We start from the raw sequence: 17,915 nt of genomic DNA, 5'->3' as shown, positions 1-17,915 counted from the left end.
ATTAAAATTGTATACCTGATTTCATACCTGATTGAAACAGCTGTTATTGAGAAATACCTGGCCGGGCCAAGTTCCAAATCGAAGGTCTGCTTGATTGATGATTTGTATTTCTACTTTTCATGTATTTGCATTTCACTCACTAAGCCTGCTGTTAAATTGTTGTTAAATTGTTAAAATAAAATATGGAAGAAATAACTTCCCTATAATGTCGAATTTGTCCTTTGAAATAATTGACTTTGCAGAGTTGGTGTTTCCATTGCACATAGGCTATTCTAATTAGCCCGACATCATATGACGAGTGTTGCGGATGGCACTTCAAAAGCGTGAAGTAACATTAGGCTAGGCCTAAAAAAATATATTGTTTGGTTCCGGTTTCCGACCAACCATGTCAATTTATGCGCGACCCAAATTATTTTATGAGCTTTTAAAAAAATAAAAAATAAAATGTTGCAGACTATAATTACGTTTTGGTACAGCACCTCTTCATTCTATACAAGGATGAGCGAATTTTCTCGCTTTTAAATGAAAACAACCTACCTATCATTCGCTGAAAAAATAAAATAAAAAAATAAAATAAATTCCCTACCTACCCATGACCTCAACTGACAACAAACAGGAACCAAACTTTATTTTTTTTGTAGGCCCTATTAGTTTATTTTTAATTCTTACTCACAATTAGTTTAGTTAACATGTTTTAATGTTGCTCAAAATGTACATGTTCAAAATATATATGAATTGTGGGTGTGGTCATACGCCAGTAGTTTAGCCCCACCGGAATGAAGGGGCACCACACGCTACTGGTAGGTGATGGGCATCAAGGCAATAAAGGTATGCAAACTTGAAACTGATCCTACTAAGTTCTTTTTAAGTCTGACTGTTTTTTATCGGATAAAAAAACCCTGCTGTGAAGAACTGTTAGATTCCCAACCGGCTGTTTCCCAAGTGCACATGAACGGTCGCTGTCGGGAACACGCGTAAGCGTGAACGTCATCACTGGCAAGCCGGCTCGTCATCACCAGGAGAGTGAACGGCTGTTTGTGATGTCAAAATGAGGAGAGCGTCTCTAAGGACCTCGACTGGTCACCGGTTTATTAGGACGCGCCAGTGTGACTTTATTAGGGAAGCGTAATGCATTCACTTAAGAAAATAAATTCTGCTCTGCTTATCTGAATTAACGAGTTAAGTATCTCAGAATTCTGGGATAACAAGTTACGGTCAAGGGACCGCATAGCATGGGCTATACGCTGTCTTTACCGAAATTTAGCCTACTTGACGACTAATTGTTTCTGTACAAAAAACATTATCCCATGTGTGAATTAGGCCTATTATTTGGCCGTAAAAAGAGCCATCTTAGGTTTGGAATTCATGTGGTCATGCATCTATCTCAGCAGAGACTGCCATCACGCTGTGAAAATATAAACTCAAGTTCAAATGCGCTGACACTTAAAGGAAATGGAAGATGGCACTCTCACTGTTTAATTGCATTTTATTTCATTGGTTTATCCAAAACACACCTATTGGTAATGAAGACCAATAGGTTTGCGTCGGGGGCAAAAGCCATTTATCCGCCGGTATAATAGCAACAGCGGCAGAGAACCGCCCACAAGACTTGCGTTTTTCGAGTTTCACACTTGCCTTTCAGGCAGCTAAAATAGGGCCCTTACGCCTCATGCCCACTGCACCTTCAGTCAACGGACGTGGGAAGGCGTGGCTGACGGATGGGGGAGTAGTCTTTGCAGAGGCATCCGTCAGCCAATCAAATCGCTTCGCCGGGTTCTTCCCGCTTCTTCCTGCTTGTTGCGTTGTCATTGCAAGATTTCCCGCTTTCCAGTATCGTCAGAGCCCGAGTCGCGTCAATGTGCTTAAATTTGCATACGCAATCTGATTGGATGACGGATCCGTCGCTGCTGAAAAAGTTGAACATTTTTCAACTTTTTGACGGAGCCGAAGGCTCCAACGGAACGGACGGATCCACAATGCATTGCGCGTCCGTCCCCATTCAAAGTCAATGGGATCAGTCAACGGACGGAGGTAGTGGGCACGAGGCGTTAAAGTTACTTATCACTTAAAGTTTACGTTTAGGATGAACTGAAGGGTGAAAACAAAGCAACCTACAAGTGAAACACATTTGTGGGAACATCTCCAACAGTGTTGGGAAGAGCATCCCAAGCAATATTTGATTTCCATTGTAGGAAGTTTGTTCGGCTGTTATGTCTGCAAAAGGTGGCTACTTTGATGATTCAAAAATTATGATACAAATCGTTCAACAAAAGGATTCCAGGATTTGTGTTTTTTGTCTACAAATGTTGATTTATTTTTTCATTTATCTTTAGCTGGAATAAACTCCCAGAGGATTTAAGACTTGCCCCAACTCTGAGCACCTTTAAAACAAGAGTGAAGACTTTTATGTTTGCTATAGCTTTCTGCTAAATCTTAAATACATTGCACTTTCTAAAAAAGCTTTTTTTATTTTCTATTTTAATACTAAAATGCCTTTTAACTTCTATTTTTTGCATATGTTCTTTCACTTACCTATTATTTTATTTAATTGTATGACAATGTTTATATGTGAAGCACTTTGAGTCTGCCTTGTGTATGAAAAGTGCTATATAAATAAAGTTGCCTTGCCTTGCCTTTGTTAATACTGTAATGATTATATGACAATATTGAAGATATCACTTGACTTACAGGTTACACAAAACGTACCCCCAAGTGGACAAATATTAAAGTAGAACTTATTGCGAATATTCAATATTAAGATCTCCCCTTCCTCTTGAACACTTGCTGAGAACTCTTTCCGTGTATTGGGGACAGAGGTCACCTTAGGTTAGGGAACCAACATGTTTTGTCCTATGAAGGTGTGCCTTCGGCTGTATTGCTGTTTTTCTGTTGGCAATGTACTGTATCTTTGGAACAATTGTGTAATGAATTATCTTAGGCACAAGCGATTTAGCATAAACCTCAACTTTTAAAGCAATTAGCATCTTACTGGAAGTGTGCAGAAACATATTATCTTTCCAGGCTGTTGGACTGGAAAACTAAATTATTAACAGCAAAATATTTGAATTGAAATGACCACTTACTAAACTGAAAAGTTAAATAATGGGATCAGCTAGATAGACTCATTTTTATATTGTTTTACAAGCTCTATGGATGAACATGGAAACACAAGTAGGTTTATGATTATGATTTATTTATCTGCGACAGTCACTCTACATTAGCAATCAAACCAATGTTATGCAATCAATATAAAAACTGTGCACAGTAAGATGTTGATGCATCTTATTCTCCATCGTTCAAATAATCAGACTCAGTGGTTTTTACATCCACTGCAGTGAAAGCCACTGCATTGTAGTTGCCGGTGGATTTGAACTGCAGCTCGCTGCCATTCAGGCATGTGATCTTCACTGTGGCCGAGAAGGGGAGGTTGATGACTGCTCGTCCAATTGAAAACTCAACGCTCACAGTCTTTCTTGCCGGGACCGTCACATTGACCTCCTCTGATTTGGTTATGGTCTCTTCTTTGGTCATTGAGGAGGTCTGCTCCACTCCCAAGGTCATGCCAAACCCACTAGACGTCTCAAACACGTCCGGGATCCGTGCAGTAACAGACATGCTGAAGGTGGTCTCAATCTTAGTGGTGGTGCTCCAGGTGGTAGACTTGGTCAGAGATCTGCTGTACGTAGATTTCTGCTCTAGATCCGTAGCAGTGCCGTTGTGATAAAAATGTGATTTGATATATTCTTTGTTTACCTACATTAAACAACACAGACAGAAAAATACATATTGTTCAGGCAACACACAAAATAATACTTAATAACCAGTACAGGAAATATCAACTCATTTATTTTGTCATTTATGTCATAACATTTACACTTTAACACTTTATTAATCCCCCAGGGGAGAAATTCAAAAGATTTAAGTGCTGACACTATTTTATTGACCTAATGTAATTAAACAAAATACATAACTGTCAACCCCTTATCAAATTATAATGTTTATACGGTGGACAACACTCAGACATAACACAGTTTTCCTTTATGGAACGCAAAGTGGGCCAACAAGCACTTGATCAGACCAATCTTTCCTCATTCTTCTTAAAGAAGCACCTTGTGACAGTTGCTGACATAAAAAGGTCTTTATAAAATACATTTGATTAATATATTAGAGTAATCTGCCCAATGGAAGATAGGTCTAAGACATGCTTTGTTAATGATGGGAAAGAGTAAAAATACGAGCCAATTTCGGTCCTGGACACAACCTACTACAAAAAGAGTTAATAAAGAAACACTTGTTAATTGAAATGTATTGGCCCACTTAGCCTGCCATATTCAGACTCAGGTCTTCCACACATGGCAGCACTCACCTGGGGTGTGTACTTGGCCAGGCTGGGATAGGTTATGTCGGTTAGCACAGACGACTTGATGGCATTGATGAAGACGAATCCCATGTTGTCGATGTCTGAGCCAGATCTCCCCTCCAACCCCAGGCAGACTCCAGACCCCACATCGATGGAGTACTCGGTCTTCAGAACCTGGCCATTCATGTGCGCGAAGAACTTGTTTCCAGAACTCGTCCAGAACTTGATGCCACCCAGACGGGTTCCGGCATCGTTCCCCCACAGGGACAGCTTGGTGATGCTCTCGCCAGGTTCAAACGTAAACTCACTGAAACTGTGACCCTTTCCAAAGGTCTGCACACGCCCGTCGGTCAGTTCTGCCCGCACAGCTTTGATCTGCCAGCCGCCCACTGCCACTCCGATCTTCTTCAGGGTGGCACCATTGTGGAGGCCAGTGAAACTAAATGGATCGCCTCCCTGTCCACCGATGACTTTCAGTGTAGTCGCCATGATTAATAACCTGAAACAGAAATGTACATCAATATATTCATGAATCCTCCAAATGCTCGACAAAAGATTCAGACATTTGGAGCTGTAAAAGGAAATCAAAGGACAAGATCCAAGGGCGAAAATTTATGGACAACCAAATCTGGCGGTATTTATACATAAAATAATACAAAAGTTAAAAGGGTTGGCGTTAGCACTATGCCATTTCCTATGCTAACACATAGTATAACGCGCACACACACTGTGTGTGTGTGTGTGTGTGTGTGTGTGTGTGTGTGTGTGTGTGTGTGTGTGTGTGTGTGTGTGTGTGTGTGTGTGTGTGTGTGTGTGTGTGTGTGTTTTGGGGTATATAAGGACAGTTTTCAAGACATTTCAAAGAGTTACGAGGACCCTCCGGTATATGAGGACAGTTTGCTGTCCTCATAAAAATAAACCTTTTTAAACCTTTTCTCAGCATGTTTTAATACCCAAAAAGTGTTTTTCTCAAAAGTCCTTATGTACCAAAAACCTGACAGATTTTGTATATTTGTGTGTCCGCCACTGCCCCTATCGGTGGTCGTGGTCCCTGCATGCTGCGACACACAAGCGCGGGAAATTATACACAACGCGGGAGATTATACACAACGCGCGAAATTAGACGCTAACTCAACACTGCGCATGCTCATTTTGATTGGCTGGATAGAAGAGAGCTACTACGTCTGTGATCCCCAGATTCATTTGCTGGGAGTTCTGGAAATGCACGTTGTGGAGAGCAGGTAAGAAATGGTAAATGGAAATGGTTTGGTAAGATTAACACTATTGTATTTAGGACATTGTTAGATTGCTAGCAGCTAGCTGAAAACGTATTTTGTTTTTGTTTGCTTTTCATCAGAGGCGTCAGACTTTTACTAACGTCAATTACGCTAGCAAACTACATTAAAACGTTATTATTTAGTCTTAGCATTAGCTTGGTAGAACGCTTAGCCTAAACCACGAACGGCACAGTGGTATTGAGGGAGGGGGAGAGGGGGTTACAATGGTGACCATCAATGTTGTTCAACTTTATTTGAAGTTGGACGCGCCCATCTAGAAAACTAATGGACTAAATATTAAGTAGCCCAACATTAACTCCCACGTGAGAAAAGTATAGCCAGAGGTTATGGCTTGTCAAGCTTAATGTCCAGCGCTAGGGTTGTGCCGATGGACAATGTCATCGTCCATCGTGATGGCTGACCGACATCACGATGGAAGGCCACCATCGTGATGCCCCCCCGCCATCAGACACACACTCATCCTCCTAGTCCAGGGCTATTCAACCTCCTTAACAAGTGGGCCGAAAAAGAAAACCACTGGGGGTTCATGGGCCACACAGAGTAAAACTACGTGAATAAATCGCTACAAATAAATCGTACATAAAGTAGTGTTATCTTAATATATATAATACTACTACATGGAATAAACTTGTCAGACGCATTCCTTCCTTCTTCACTTTTAATCGTATCATTATAAAAGATTTTGTTCTCACGTATTTTGGCCACGTATTTAGAATTCAACAATGTTGTTTGAATCATCACAAAACAGAACTACTGTACATATGAGACATTTTGAGCCAGTGAGTCAGTGAGAAAGATTGCACTGCCTTGTTTGCCTAGTTTGGCTCATCCTGAGACACTCATGCAGCTTCTCATAGGTCATGGAGCAACGTGCCCTTGTTCTGATGGCATTCATATGAGAAAACCTAGACTCACACGTATCGGTTGTGCCAAACATTGTCAGAATAAGTGATGCCAGCTCCTGATTGTGGGGTAATGATACTGGCTAGTATCACCGGCTACACACATAAACCTGATTTGCATGCAACTATGTTTCTCCTTTATTTTATTTATTTTTTGCATGCAACCTCTTGCGGGCCAGAAAAAAAGTAAGAGGGGCCGCATTTGGCCCACGGGCCGCTAGTTGAATAGGCCTGTCTAGTCTTTTCTATAGTTAAGCTAAAAACGTTGCAGAGATTGCTCTGTAAATTAAATTAAGAATATAGCTAATGCATATGCATGCTATTTTAAATACGGTAGCCTATGCCAGCGACGGGACTTCCGCGATCTGATCGCATTTCTCGAGGCAGATTACAGTGCCATGTCGCCAAACTATGACTGTGCGGCTGGAGAAGATGTACAGCGAAGCAGCAGCCTCGCTCCGTGAGATCCTGTCCTTAACGGAGAAAGTTGCCATCACCACCGATGCTTGGACAGCGTTGACTACGGAGGCGTATGCCTACGGGACCGAGACCGTTCACTTTTTTACTGACTGGGTTGTGCAGAGTGCGATCCTGTAGACCCGCTCAATGCCAGAGAGGCACACGGCGGAAAACATGTTCGGATAACATTTTTCGTTTCCAAAAAATTATTTAAAAACGAAAATATTTGTTTTAGTGCTTGTGTGTTAAATTAAATGTTTTTATATCTTAAACAAATTCCGTTGCAAATAGGAGGCGCGCAGCTATCGCTTGTTAGTGCCAACAATCATAACCAAAAAACAGAAGTCACTGCTTGGTGAGAAGTCACATCTTGGTGGTCTTCAATCTGGTTTTTAGTCAATCGTGTCTCTCTCCCAGATGATGACAGCAAGCTTAGCAAGCTGAATGTTTTGTAGATTCCCCCTACTGTTACAAGCACTGCTGCCCAAGAGTCTATCAAAGACTGTTTCCAAGCCCAAATCATGCCATCCACAGTCTGTATTGAAGGTCAGTGACTGTTTGACTAAATGTTTTATCTAGTTGTCAATGGTGTGCTATAGATGATTGAGAAACATTTATGCCACATATGGCCATGTTTACTGAGATGGTTTTTACATTACTTATGGTGGCCGTATAAACATATTGTGTCTATAAAGAATGTGAACCAGCGACAGTGTGGTTGCTTCTAGAGTGTCTCGCCGGCTCTCAAGGTCGCTGTCATCCGTCCCCTTCTCAAGAAGCCCACCCTGGACCCGGAGGTCCTAGCCAACTACCGGCCTATCTCCAACCTTGCCTTCCTGTCCAAAGTGCTAGAGAAGGTAGTTGCTTCTCAACTTCAGGACCACCTCAAACACAACAACCTGTTTGAAAAATTCCAGTCAGGATTCCGTTTAGCCCACAGCACTGAAACCGCCTTGCTCAGGGTGACGAATGACCTGCTGATGACAGCCGATGCAGGATCACCCTCACTCCTCATCCTCCTGGATCTGACTGCTGCATTCGACACAGTGGATCACACAATCCTCCTAGAGCGCCTCCACACCACCATTGGACTGTCAGGCTCTGCACTCAAGTGGTTCCAGTCATATCTATCTGGCAGAACTGAGTGTCTCACTGGGAAGATGCAATTCCAGACAGCTCCCTGTCTCCTGTGGTGTTCCACAAGGGTCTGTCCTCGGCCCCATCCTCTTCATTATCTACATGCTCCCCCTCGGCTGTGTTGTCAGCAGACATGGGATGTCCTTTCACTGCTATGCCGATGACACACAGCTGTACATCAAAACTGCCCCAAACCCCTCTGCTGCCATGTCATGTCTCACTGCCTGTCTTGGGGAGATAAAGGCATGGATGAGAAACAACTTTCTCCAGCTAAACAGCAGCAAAACCGAGGCCCTTCTTGTTGGCACTCCACACCAAGTTCAGTCATCCTCCATAACTCATCTCACTTTCGACAGTCAGGTCATACCCCTCTCCACCACAGTAACAAATCTAGGAGTTAGGTTTGACCCTCACCTCACCTTCAACGATCATATAAAACATCTGTGCAAAATCTCCTTCTACCATCTCAAAAACATCGCCAAGCTCCGCCCCACTTTAACCCTGCCAGATGCTGAGAAGCTCGTCCACGCCTTCATCTCCTCAAGACTGGACTACTGCAATTCACTGTTCACTGGGATCACTGGCAGGAACATCCAAAAGCTGCAGTACATCCAGAACAGCGCTGCAAGGATCCTGATGAGATTCAGGAAATACAACCATATAACCCCCATTTTACACTCACTGCACTGGCTCCCTGTCTCATCCCGCGTCAACTACAAAGTCCTCCTACTCACCTACCAATGCATAAACGGTCATGCCCCCCCTTACCTGCAAGAACTCATCACTCCCCAAAAATCAACCCGCCCCCTCAGATCCAATAACATTCTGTCCCTGCAGATCCCAAACACCAGGCTACGCACCATGGGCGACCGGGCCTTCGCCGCTGCAGCCCCTCGACTGTGGAACAGCCTCCCGGACCACTTAAGGGCAACACAAACACTAGCCTGTTTTAAGACTGGCCAAAAAACCTTTTTATTCATAAAGGCATTTCCTACTTTTTAAAAATTGTATACTAGCACTCTGAGATTCTGCTAGAATGAAGAGTGCTCAACAAATAAAATGAATTATTATTATTATTATTATAGAGTGATGCACAACCCCACCCTCCCTGGCCTTCTTCATATTCTTTCCTGTATTCTACAGAGACCAGAGAAAGACCAGAAGTCCAGTCCTGCAATATGACATCAGGCAGCTCTGCTTGTGAGGTAAGGTTGAATACGCCTGTCCCATTGTTTTACAATGGCTAAGGAAAGAAGTAGGTCACAACACAAAGCATCACCATGTACACCTGGCATAGTTTTATTGACTGAGGGCACAGGAAAATGTAGTGAACTATTCGTAAATAACAATTATTCCGCAAAATATATTTTCTCTAGCTGAATTGTTGGCAAGTAATTCACAAATGCAGACAGCGTAACTTTTCTAAGGTGTACTAACATAGAACAAAATGCAGAGATGTGATGGGAATTTCACAACAGGATCAAATGTGATCCAGCCGATCATATTCAAGGGTCATTTTAAATTGTTACTCTGTTTTAGTTCAACTGTACAATAACACAATTGTGTAATTGATGTCCAAGTTCACATGTGCATTTTTCTGTTTAACTTGTTTAGACACAACTCAGTGGTGCAAGCTTCCCTTCTGGCCAACACTCCGTTGCAGAGCTTAGTGACCACGCCCATGACTTGGAACCTGATGTTTTCTCTACAGACTTAGGCCACGTTTATACGTAGCAGGGTATTTATAGAAACGAATATTTCCCCCCCTCCGTTTTCAAAAATAACATTGTGCACACAACATCGTTTTCAAAAAAGTTGTCGTTTACATCAAAACGGATAAATACGCCGTTGGGACATTATAACTATGCCAAACCTATGGGCGGCAGTGTAGGGAGAAGGATAAAGCCATGCAAGCCAATCAAAACCTCAGAATCAACAACAACGAATAACATGAGCGTCTTTCTGTAACAAACAAACTGTAAACATAGGGCGCTCATATGACGTTAAGCATTTCCTGGCGCATAATGTGACGTTTCAGAACCTAAAACCCCGTTTCTACCCATTGACACGACAACACGTAACCGGCGTTTTCAGAAATCTCCACTTTGGCCGGAGTTTTTAGAAATGATCGTTTTCTGTGACAAAAACAGCGTTTTCATGTAAATGAGAGGCCAAACCGTGTGAAAATATCTGCGTTTTCCCTTCGTGTAAACGGGGCCTTATTAAGAGGTGAGTCCCTGCTTGAAGAAACAATGCCTGGTAAATACTAGAGTCTTGCAAGGCACTGTGCATTCATGTCCTGTGTTCTCTTCAACAGACACCGAATGGAGAGCAGAGTGTCAGTCATCCAGTCCCACACCAGTCCAGCGCATGAGGTTAGTTTGAATTTAGCTGTTTATTTTGGGATGTATGAATGTTTAGAAATGATGTAGTTTCGTAAGGGACATATTTATCAATGAATTACAATTATACTGCAGGTACAGTCTGAAAATCTTTGTTGGTACAGATAGTCATCACTTAACACTTTGTTCCCCTGTCTAAATCATTTTGAGTGTCATACACTTAAGGGTTTGAGTGAAATGGACACTGTACCAGTTGATGCCTGTTCAACTTTGCATATTGCTGTTCATTTTTTAGGTGCACTGTGTCAGAGGTCAAAGTGGCACTTCTTCTGCGAAAGAGGGGATTGGAGAAGTTGGTGTCCAGCACCTTGCTGTGTTCTCAGCAGACCTTGGCAGTGGTCAGTTACAGTTTTGAGTAAATGTTGTTAATTTCTGGCAATGCATGTCATGCCTGCCAAGGGGTTGCAGCATGAAAAATGTGGCGATATCAGGCCATTTTTCTATGTCTTGATGGACATTTTGAATAGAATATCATCTGTCAGGGATGTGAGTTGAGTATGTTATGCCTATATGTGGTTTTATGACTTGAGGAAAGTCGAGCACTGAATCTCCCTGTGTTCTCTTGTACAGAGACCGAATCAAGATCAGGGTGTCAATCATCCAGAGCTGCGCCAAATGACTGCTTGTGAGGTGAGTTTGAATTTACCTGTGTTTTGAAATTGACCAATGGTTAGAAGTACTGTGATGTTCCATGGAACACAATTTTCAGTGTTTTAGTAAACATCTTGCAGCTACAGTGGAAATGTCCTCTATTCAGTATGGATGGTTTTACTTACCATGGTGTCCCCCCAACACTGTTTTTTGTCTGAGTGCGCCATACACTGGGAGTTCAATAATGGAAATGTCTTCTATTCAGTATGGATGGTTTTACTAACCATGGTGTCCTCTCAACACAGTTTTTTTTCTGAGTGTGCCATACACTGGGAGTTCAATAATGCAAGACTCAGAGTTTGATCAAGGATGTCATTAAAAGTCGAAAGGACAGTGTCCTTGCATACCATGAGGTTGTCTGTGTTACAAACTGTCCTCACATAACATGAATATTCCCCTGTCTCACATACAGATGTAGAAACTACAGCACTTGCTTGTAAAGTGGCTAGTTAAGGAATAGCGTTTTTTCTCTTTAATACACATTCTTACTTGTGGCATCAATGTGTACCTATATGGTGCATTGTCAGCCGTTTCCTGCTGCTTGATGCTGAAATTTGTTATGCAGTGACATGCCTCCCTTATCCAAAATGATTGCTAAATCTTGTTAAATATTCTGTCTTTGCACATACTGTATGGAGTATTCCCATCTGTACCAGTTGATGCCTGTTCATCTATGCATATTGCTGTTCATTTTTTTAGGTGCACTGTGTCAGAGGTCAAAGTGGCACTTCTTCTGCAAAAGAGGGGATTGGAGAAGTTGGTATCCAGCACCAGGAGGTGTCATCCCCTGTGTTCTCAGCAGACCTTGCCAGTGGTCAGTTACAGTTTTGAGAAAATGTTGTTAACTTCTGGCAATGCATGTCATGCCTGCTAAGGGTTGCAGCATGAAAAATGTGGCGATATCAGGCCATTTTTCTATGTCTTGATGGACATTTTGAACAGAATATCATCTGTCAGGGATGTGAGTTGAGTATGTTATGCCTATATGTGGTTTTATGACTTGAGGAAAGTCGAGCACTGAATCTCCCTGTGTTCTCTTGTACAGAGACCGAATCAAGATCAGGGTGTCAATCATCCAGAGCTGCGCCAAATTACTCTGCTTGTGAGGTGAGTTGGAATTTACCTGTGTTTTGAAATTGACCAATGGTTAGAAGTACTTTGATGTTCCATGGAACACAATTTTCAGTGTTTTAGTAAACATCTTGCAGCTACAGTGGAAATGTCCTCTATTCCGTATGGATGGTTTTACTAACCATGGTGTCCCCCAACACAGTTTTTTTTCTGAGTGCGCCATACACTGGGAGTTCAATAATGGAAATGTCTTCTATTCAGTATGGATGGTTTTACTAACCATGGTGTCCCCCCAACACTGTTTTTTGTCTGAGTGCGCCATACACTGGGAGTTCAATAATGGAAATGTCATCTATTCAGTATGGATGGTTTTACTAACCATGGTGTCCTCTCAACACTGTTTTTTTTCTGAGTGTGCCATACACTGGGAGTTCAATAATGCAAGACTCAGAGTTTGATCAAGGATATCATTAAAAGTCCAAAGGACAGTGTCCTTGCATACCATGAGGTTGTCTGTGTTACAAACTGTCCTCACATAACATGTAATGTCATGGTAATGAAAACAATCCAACTTCCTTTTTAGCAGATCTAGTCAATTTATTACCACACATATTTTGTCTACACAGTTTGTTTGCCAATTTTGAACAGCAACATCCCTACATGCAAGTACATCCTTGCAAGTACATCTTTTTTTATCTTCTAATCTTTTTTTTAATTGTTCAGGTTTCCGTGTTTCATCAAGGCGGTGTACGAAGAGACCATGGTCTGTTGAGGAGATACAAGCCGTGATGAAACATCTGAGGCCTTTTGTTGAAAACGGTGTCACTGCCACCAGTGGGCAGTGCCTGCAGTGCAAGGAAAAGGAACACCCTATCTTGGAGACAAGATCCATTCAAAACATTCGGGATTTTGTACGCAACAGAGGCTTGGGCTTTAAAAGGCATTCAAATGCTAAACGCTAAATGCACTTTTGGATAGCTTGAGCCTTTCTAGGCATGTTTTACAAGTTGGTGTCCTGTGTTCAGAAATGGGTTAGGTCACTTCATTTATTTTGCTCACAGGCAGTTCTTTGTTTGTTTGTTTTGCTTTGTGGTTAGCCTGGGGCCTGTACCACGAAGCTCGCTTAGAGGGTTAGCGAGGTATGTTGAGCTCAAAGCCTGGGTTAGTTGTACCACGAAAGTCGATCTCTTTTAGCGTCGCTTTATCGCCATGGTGACTTATGCTCGCAACCAAACCTGGTCTGGAGCAGTTTTTCGGCTTAGTCTAGCCGGAGATCGGCTACTTAAATCGGCGTGCGCAGCTTCCTAGCCCCTCCTCTGACAATGGCGTCACCATTTGTGTGTGTTCCCGTGGACCTCGGCGCACTTCTCGTACAGGCGCCTCTCCGGAGACAGAGGGTTTTACGGGACATAACCGATCCCTTGGCATTGTCTGACGATATTCAGATTTCAGACTTTATTGTCATTGTGCAAACAACGAAATTGGGGTTCTTCATGAGAGATACAGATTCTCATCAGAGGGTGTTCGTTATTTGATCGTCCTTTTGGACCTTATGTAGACAATGCTTACTGTTGCGCATTGTGTCGGCGTGACAGAGTGCTAGAGTGGAGGTAGCGCGTCAGTCTTGAATTTCTGCGAGGGGGGTTCGACTCCCAAGTGACGCGAATTTATGTGAAGCTTAAAAAGTCCCAATTCTCATGCATATGGAATACTTATTCACTAAAGCTTATGGAATTATATTTTTGTGCTTATTTCGAACTTGAACCCATATTTTCAAGGCCGTGCTGGCACCACATCTATGGGGGTAAAATGCATGATGATAGACCGGCGAATCTGAACCCCGGTCACTGGCGTTCGGGTCTTACGCTAATCCACTACGCTACAGCCGCTACCTCTCAGCGGTTGAAAACATGCGATACATTTCTTGCATAGGGTGTTTTTAAAGTGAATTCCCTAAATGATAGAATAAGGCAGGATGGACGGTGCTTATGCATTTTTAAATCATCATCATTCTATTTGGATTAATGGCGAACAATTCTGCATTTGGAATAGTTATTTTATAGACAATATGCAGAATCTTTTCACTTATACGCATATAGGCTGCTTGATCTATCGTAAAGGTGAGAAAAATGACGCAAAAAACGCCCCTTTCAAGTGAACGCGCACTGAACCTAAAGAGGAAAACCTGGTTCAACTAATTTAATCTAAAGTGAGCTTCGTGGTACCATTTAACTCTGATTGCGAGTTGCGGCTCTGTCGAGCCAGGTTTTCCCAAGAAAGCCTGGGTATGTTCAGCGAGGTTCGTGGTATACCCCCCTGGGCCTTTTAATGTCAGGATTCACTTTTATTTTCCTTTATTCATTTTTACAATGCTGTCCTTTGTTAAGGAAGAGATTCTTGAGGTGACCAAATCAAATATAGGTCAGTGATTCAACAAATGTTGTGTTGTGTGTTAATAATGACAAACATATGATAATTATTATATAATAAATAATTATTTTCAAAATTGTTGGCTTAAATGTAGATGAGTTAAGTTAATATTAGTATGGTGTACCTAATAATCCTTTAGGTGAGTATACCCTCACTTTGTAATTAGTGATAATATCCCAAAGTAGATAAACATGTTTATGAAGAGTGGGTTGGTAAGGAGCAAGTGTAGTTAGTTATATTTGGAGAAATTAGATTCCTTTATAAAAATTTCGGAAAATTTCGCCATTAGGGGGCGCCATAAACGAGGAAATTGTATATCTTCTACAAAATTTAGCCACGAAAACGCTACACTGACTTCTCGCTACTCCTACCACAGTCAAATCCTTTGTATCCACAGGTTCAGGGTAGCGTTTTGAACACATGCTTCGCGTTGTGCCGGCGAAACGCACATTTCTTGTCGCGTTGTGCCGGCGAAATGCACACTTCTTGGACCCCTGCATAACTGCTTGCAGTTCTAGTTCATGTTGATGTTAAAAGTCCAGGTCACTTCGAAAGGTCGATTTTAGGGGCTATGTTATCGTGTTTGATCAGAAAGTGAGAGAAACATGATTGCAGGTTAGCAGTTGGTTCAGGACATAATACTAGGGAGCAAGGATGCAATGATATGTGCTGGTGGGGTTGAGTTCGTCCTAGTGGATGCAAGCACTGTTTTTGTGTTATGCTCCTAGTTGATTTAATGACACTTGGCCCACCGGTAGGTAGACCCCATCAGATAAGAGCCGTGGTGTTATCTGTAAACTTTTGTAACTTGACAGAATTTGATTGGATGTACTGATGTTTTCTAGAGGAAGAAGTGTAGAATGGAAAAGTTTCGCGTTAACGCCGATAACGGCCCACCACTAATATATATATATATATCTATATATCTATATATATATATATATATCTATATATATATATATATATATATATATATATCTCTATATATATATATCTCTATATATATCTCTATATATATATATATATATATATATATATATATATATATATATATATATATATATATATATATATATATATGTGTATATATATATATATATGTATATATACACACAGTACATTGCAGCATTATGCCACACCTAGTATTCTTTTCACCAGCTGCCACTGCACATATTTATGTAAAGGTATACTATTAAGAGCAGTACAACAGACAGCGCAGAATCAACACTGACCGCCAGAAGTTTAGATTTTTTTCCCCAACGCACATCTATCTATGTGGTTGTTTGTTCCCCCTCGCTCGTTCACACACTAAAAACATGCATTACCTTCGGATTGACCCTGGTCTGCCCCTCCTCTCCACGCATAGACTTCACTAGACTAGTCCCGTCTCAGGCTCAAACACTCAAACGTCTAGGGGAAATAACATGGAATTTGCAAATGCAACTGCACCATGTGTGATCAATTTAAATGTTAAAATGTAAAACTTCATGAACTTCAGGTTCAAATCATGACTGCGTCGAGGCGTCTGCGTGGTCACAGAGTTTAGATTCATGGAAGAGTATAACTTTACTGTTGTGTCCCCTCACAAGCCCACAATGCAGCCCTTCATCAGGTGGTCTGCCGAGGCCCATTGGCTATCCCGCACCCAGGACCCCCCCCTTCAAACTGCGGCACAATTACACACTTCTATACACTTTCCACAATCCTAATAAAACATAATAAATAAACCTAATTAAATAAACGTTAAAGTCATGGATAAGTCTTTCAACGGCATATCAACTACTTACCAATCAGTGTGTTCCTGTCCTTGCCAAGTGAGCAGTAAAAGGTTAGAGAAGAGTTTTTATAGATAATGTGGATGGTATTTGGAAACGCCCACGCCCAGGGCGTGCTATTTATTGTCTTTATATAATCATGACTGAGAACTGCAAACTGAATTTTCCACTTCTGGGATAAATAAAGTTATCGGAATCTGAATCTTTATTGAGAAGATGCCTGACTCATGCCAAACCAGGAATGATTAACTTTGCAGAGGCTTGTGCAAAGAAGAATTTGAAGAGTTGCTGACAGTTCTGTCGCACATTTCTTTTCAGAAATGATTGAAATAGTAATAGCCTATAACATGGCAGTATTAGACATTTGAGGGGTGTGATGTCCGCATTTATTCCAGCCCAGGCTGGTTTAGGTTGTATCGTGGCCTTTTATAAAATGTTTAACAAGAACCAATGACAGCATTTCTCCCGGACATAAAAACACACCTAATGGGCTTACAGACGTAATAATTAATTACGTAAAAGAATAAAGGACGCCTGGACGATTAAGTGCATATGTGTATATTGTCCGTTCGGCAACTGGGGCCAGATTTTGATAACAGAGTTGCCCAGTTGGTGACGTATATTTTACTAGTGACACGCATGAACATGGCGGAACATGGAAGTTTGACTCAATATAAAATCATCAACCATCATATTGCATACTTTACTATTGATTGACGTTGTAACCGTCTGTTGGCATTCACTTTGCTCCATTTTAAACATTGTGTACTGGTAAACCAGCTCTAGATAAGGGCAAGTGTAGCCTTCCAATTCAGTTGCAATACAATGTGCTTCTCATAAATAAAAGCAAAAGAATAGTAGGTGATAGGCTACAAGGAAATAAAGGCGTTCAAACTTGAAACTGATCCTACTAAGTTCTGTTGAGCTCTGACTGGTTTTTGTTGGTTAAAAGAAACCTGCAGTGAGGAACTTTTAGATTCCGAACGCAGTGCACATGAACAGTCGCTGTCGGGAACATGCGTAAGCATGAGCTTCAACACTGACGAGGCGTCTCGTTATTACCAGGACCATGAACGCACCTTGAGTATATTGCTAATTCCCAGCGTGACTCGCTGAACAAATTCAAATTGTGAAATTTGAATTTCACAACACACACAGCAGGTCTATATATATAGGCCATTTATAACACACAGGTATGAGATATGTGAAAGATAACTCCTCGCCTTACACAAGACAAAGTGAATGGATGAATATCTTGTCAACTTGTGGGGCAGGCAGTGATCTGACCGAATGATCTGTGAACTTGAGAGGCATTTTTCTGGTGTGAATGAGGAGTAAAGTTTTTTTTCAATAGACATCATTTTTGTTTTTGTGTGGAAAAAAAGCATGGGTGGTGGCAGTGGGGCTCATTGGGTGCTCAGCACCCCTAA

The 17,915-nt window shown here is 41.6% G+C and overlaps 1 protein-coding gene across 1 annotated transcript; it reads right to left on the bottom strand.

Moving 5' to 3' along the window:
* Window positions 1-3,173: 3,173 nt before the first annotated feature.
* On the bottom strand, window positions 3,174-16,518 carry LOC115550931 (aerolysin-like protein). The gene is made up of 3 exons (XM_030366334.1): window positions 16,498-16,518; window positions 4,367-4,859; window positions 3,174-3,753 (listed from the first exon to the last, which is right to left on the bottom strand). The coding sequence occupies exons 2-3, from the start codon at window positions 4,847-4,849 to the stop codon at window positions 3,283-3,285; spliced, it is 954 nt and encodes a 317-aa protein (XP_030222194.1). The 5' UTR covers window positions 4,850-4,859; window positions 16,498-16,518; the 3' UTR covers window positions 3,174-3,282.
* Window positions 16,519-17,915: the final 1,397 nt, after the last annotated feature.

The sequence above is a fragment of the Gadus morhua genome, chromosome 9 (assembly GCF_902167405.1).
Source record: "Gadus morhua chromosome 9, gadMor3.0, whole genome shotgun sequence".
Taxonomy (NCBI): Eukaryota; Metazoa; Chordata; class Actinopteri; order Gadiformes; family Gadidae; genus Gadus; species Gadus morhua.
Note: the sequence above shows the minus strand (reverse complement) of the source record. Positions and strands in the feature narration are given on the sequence as shown.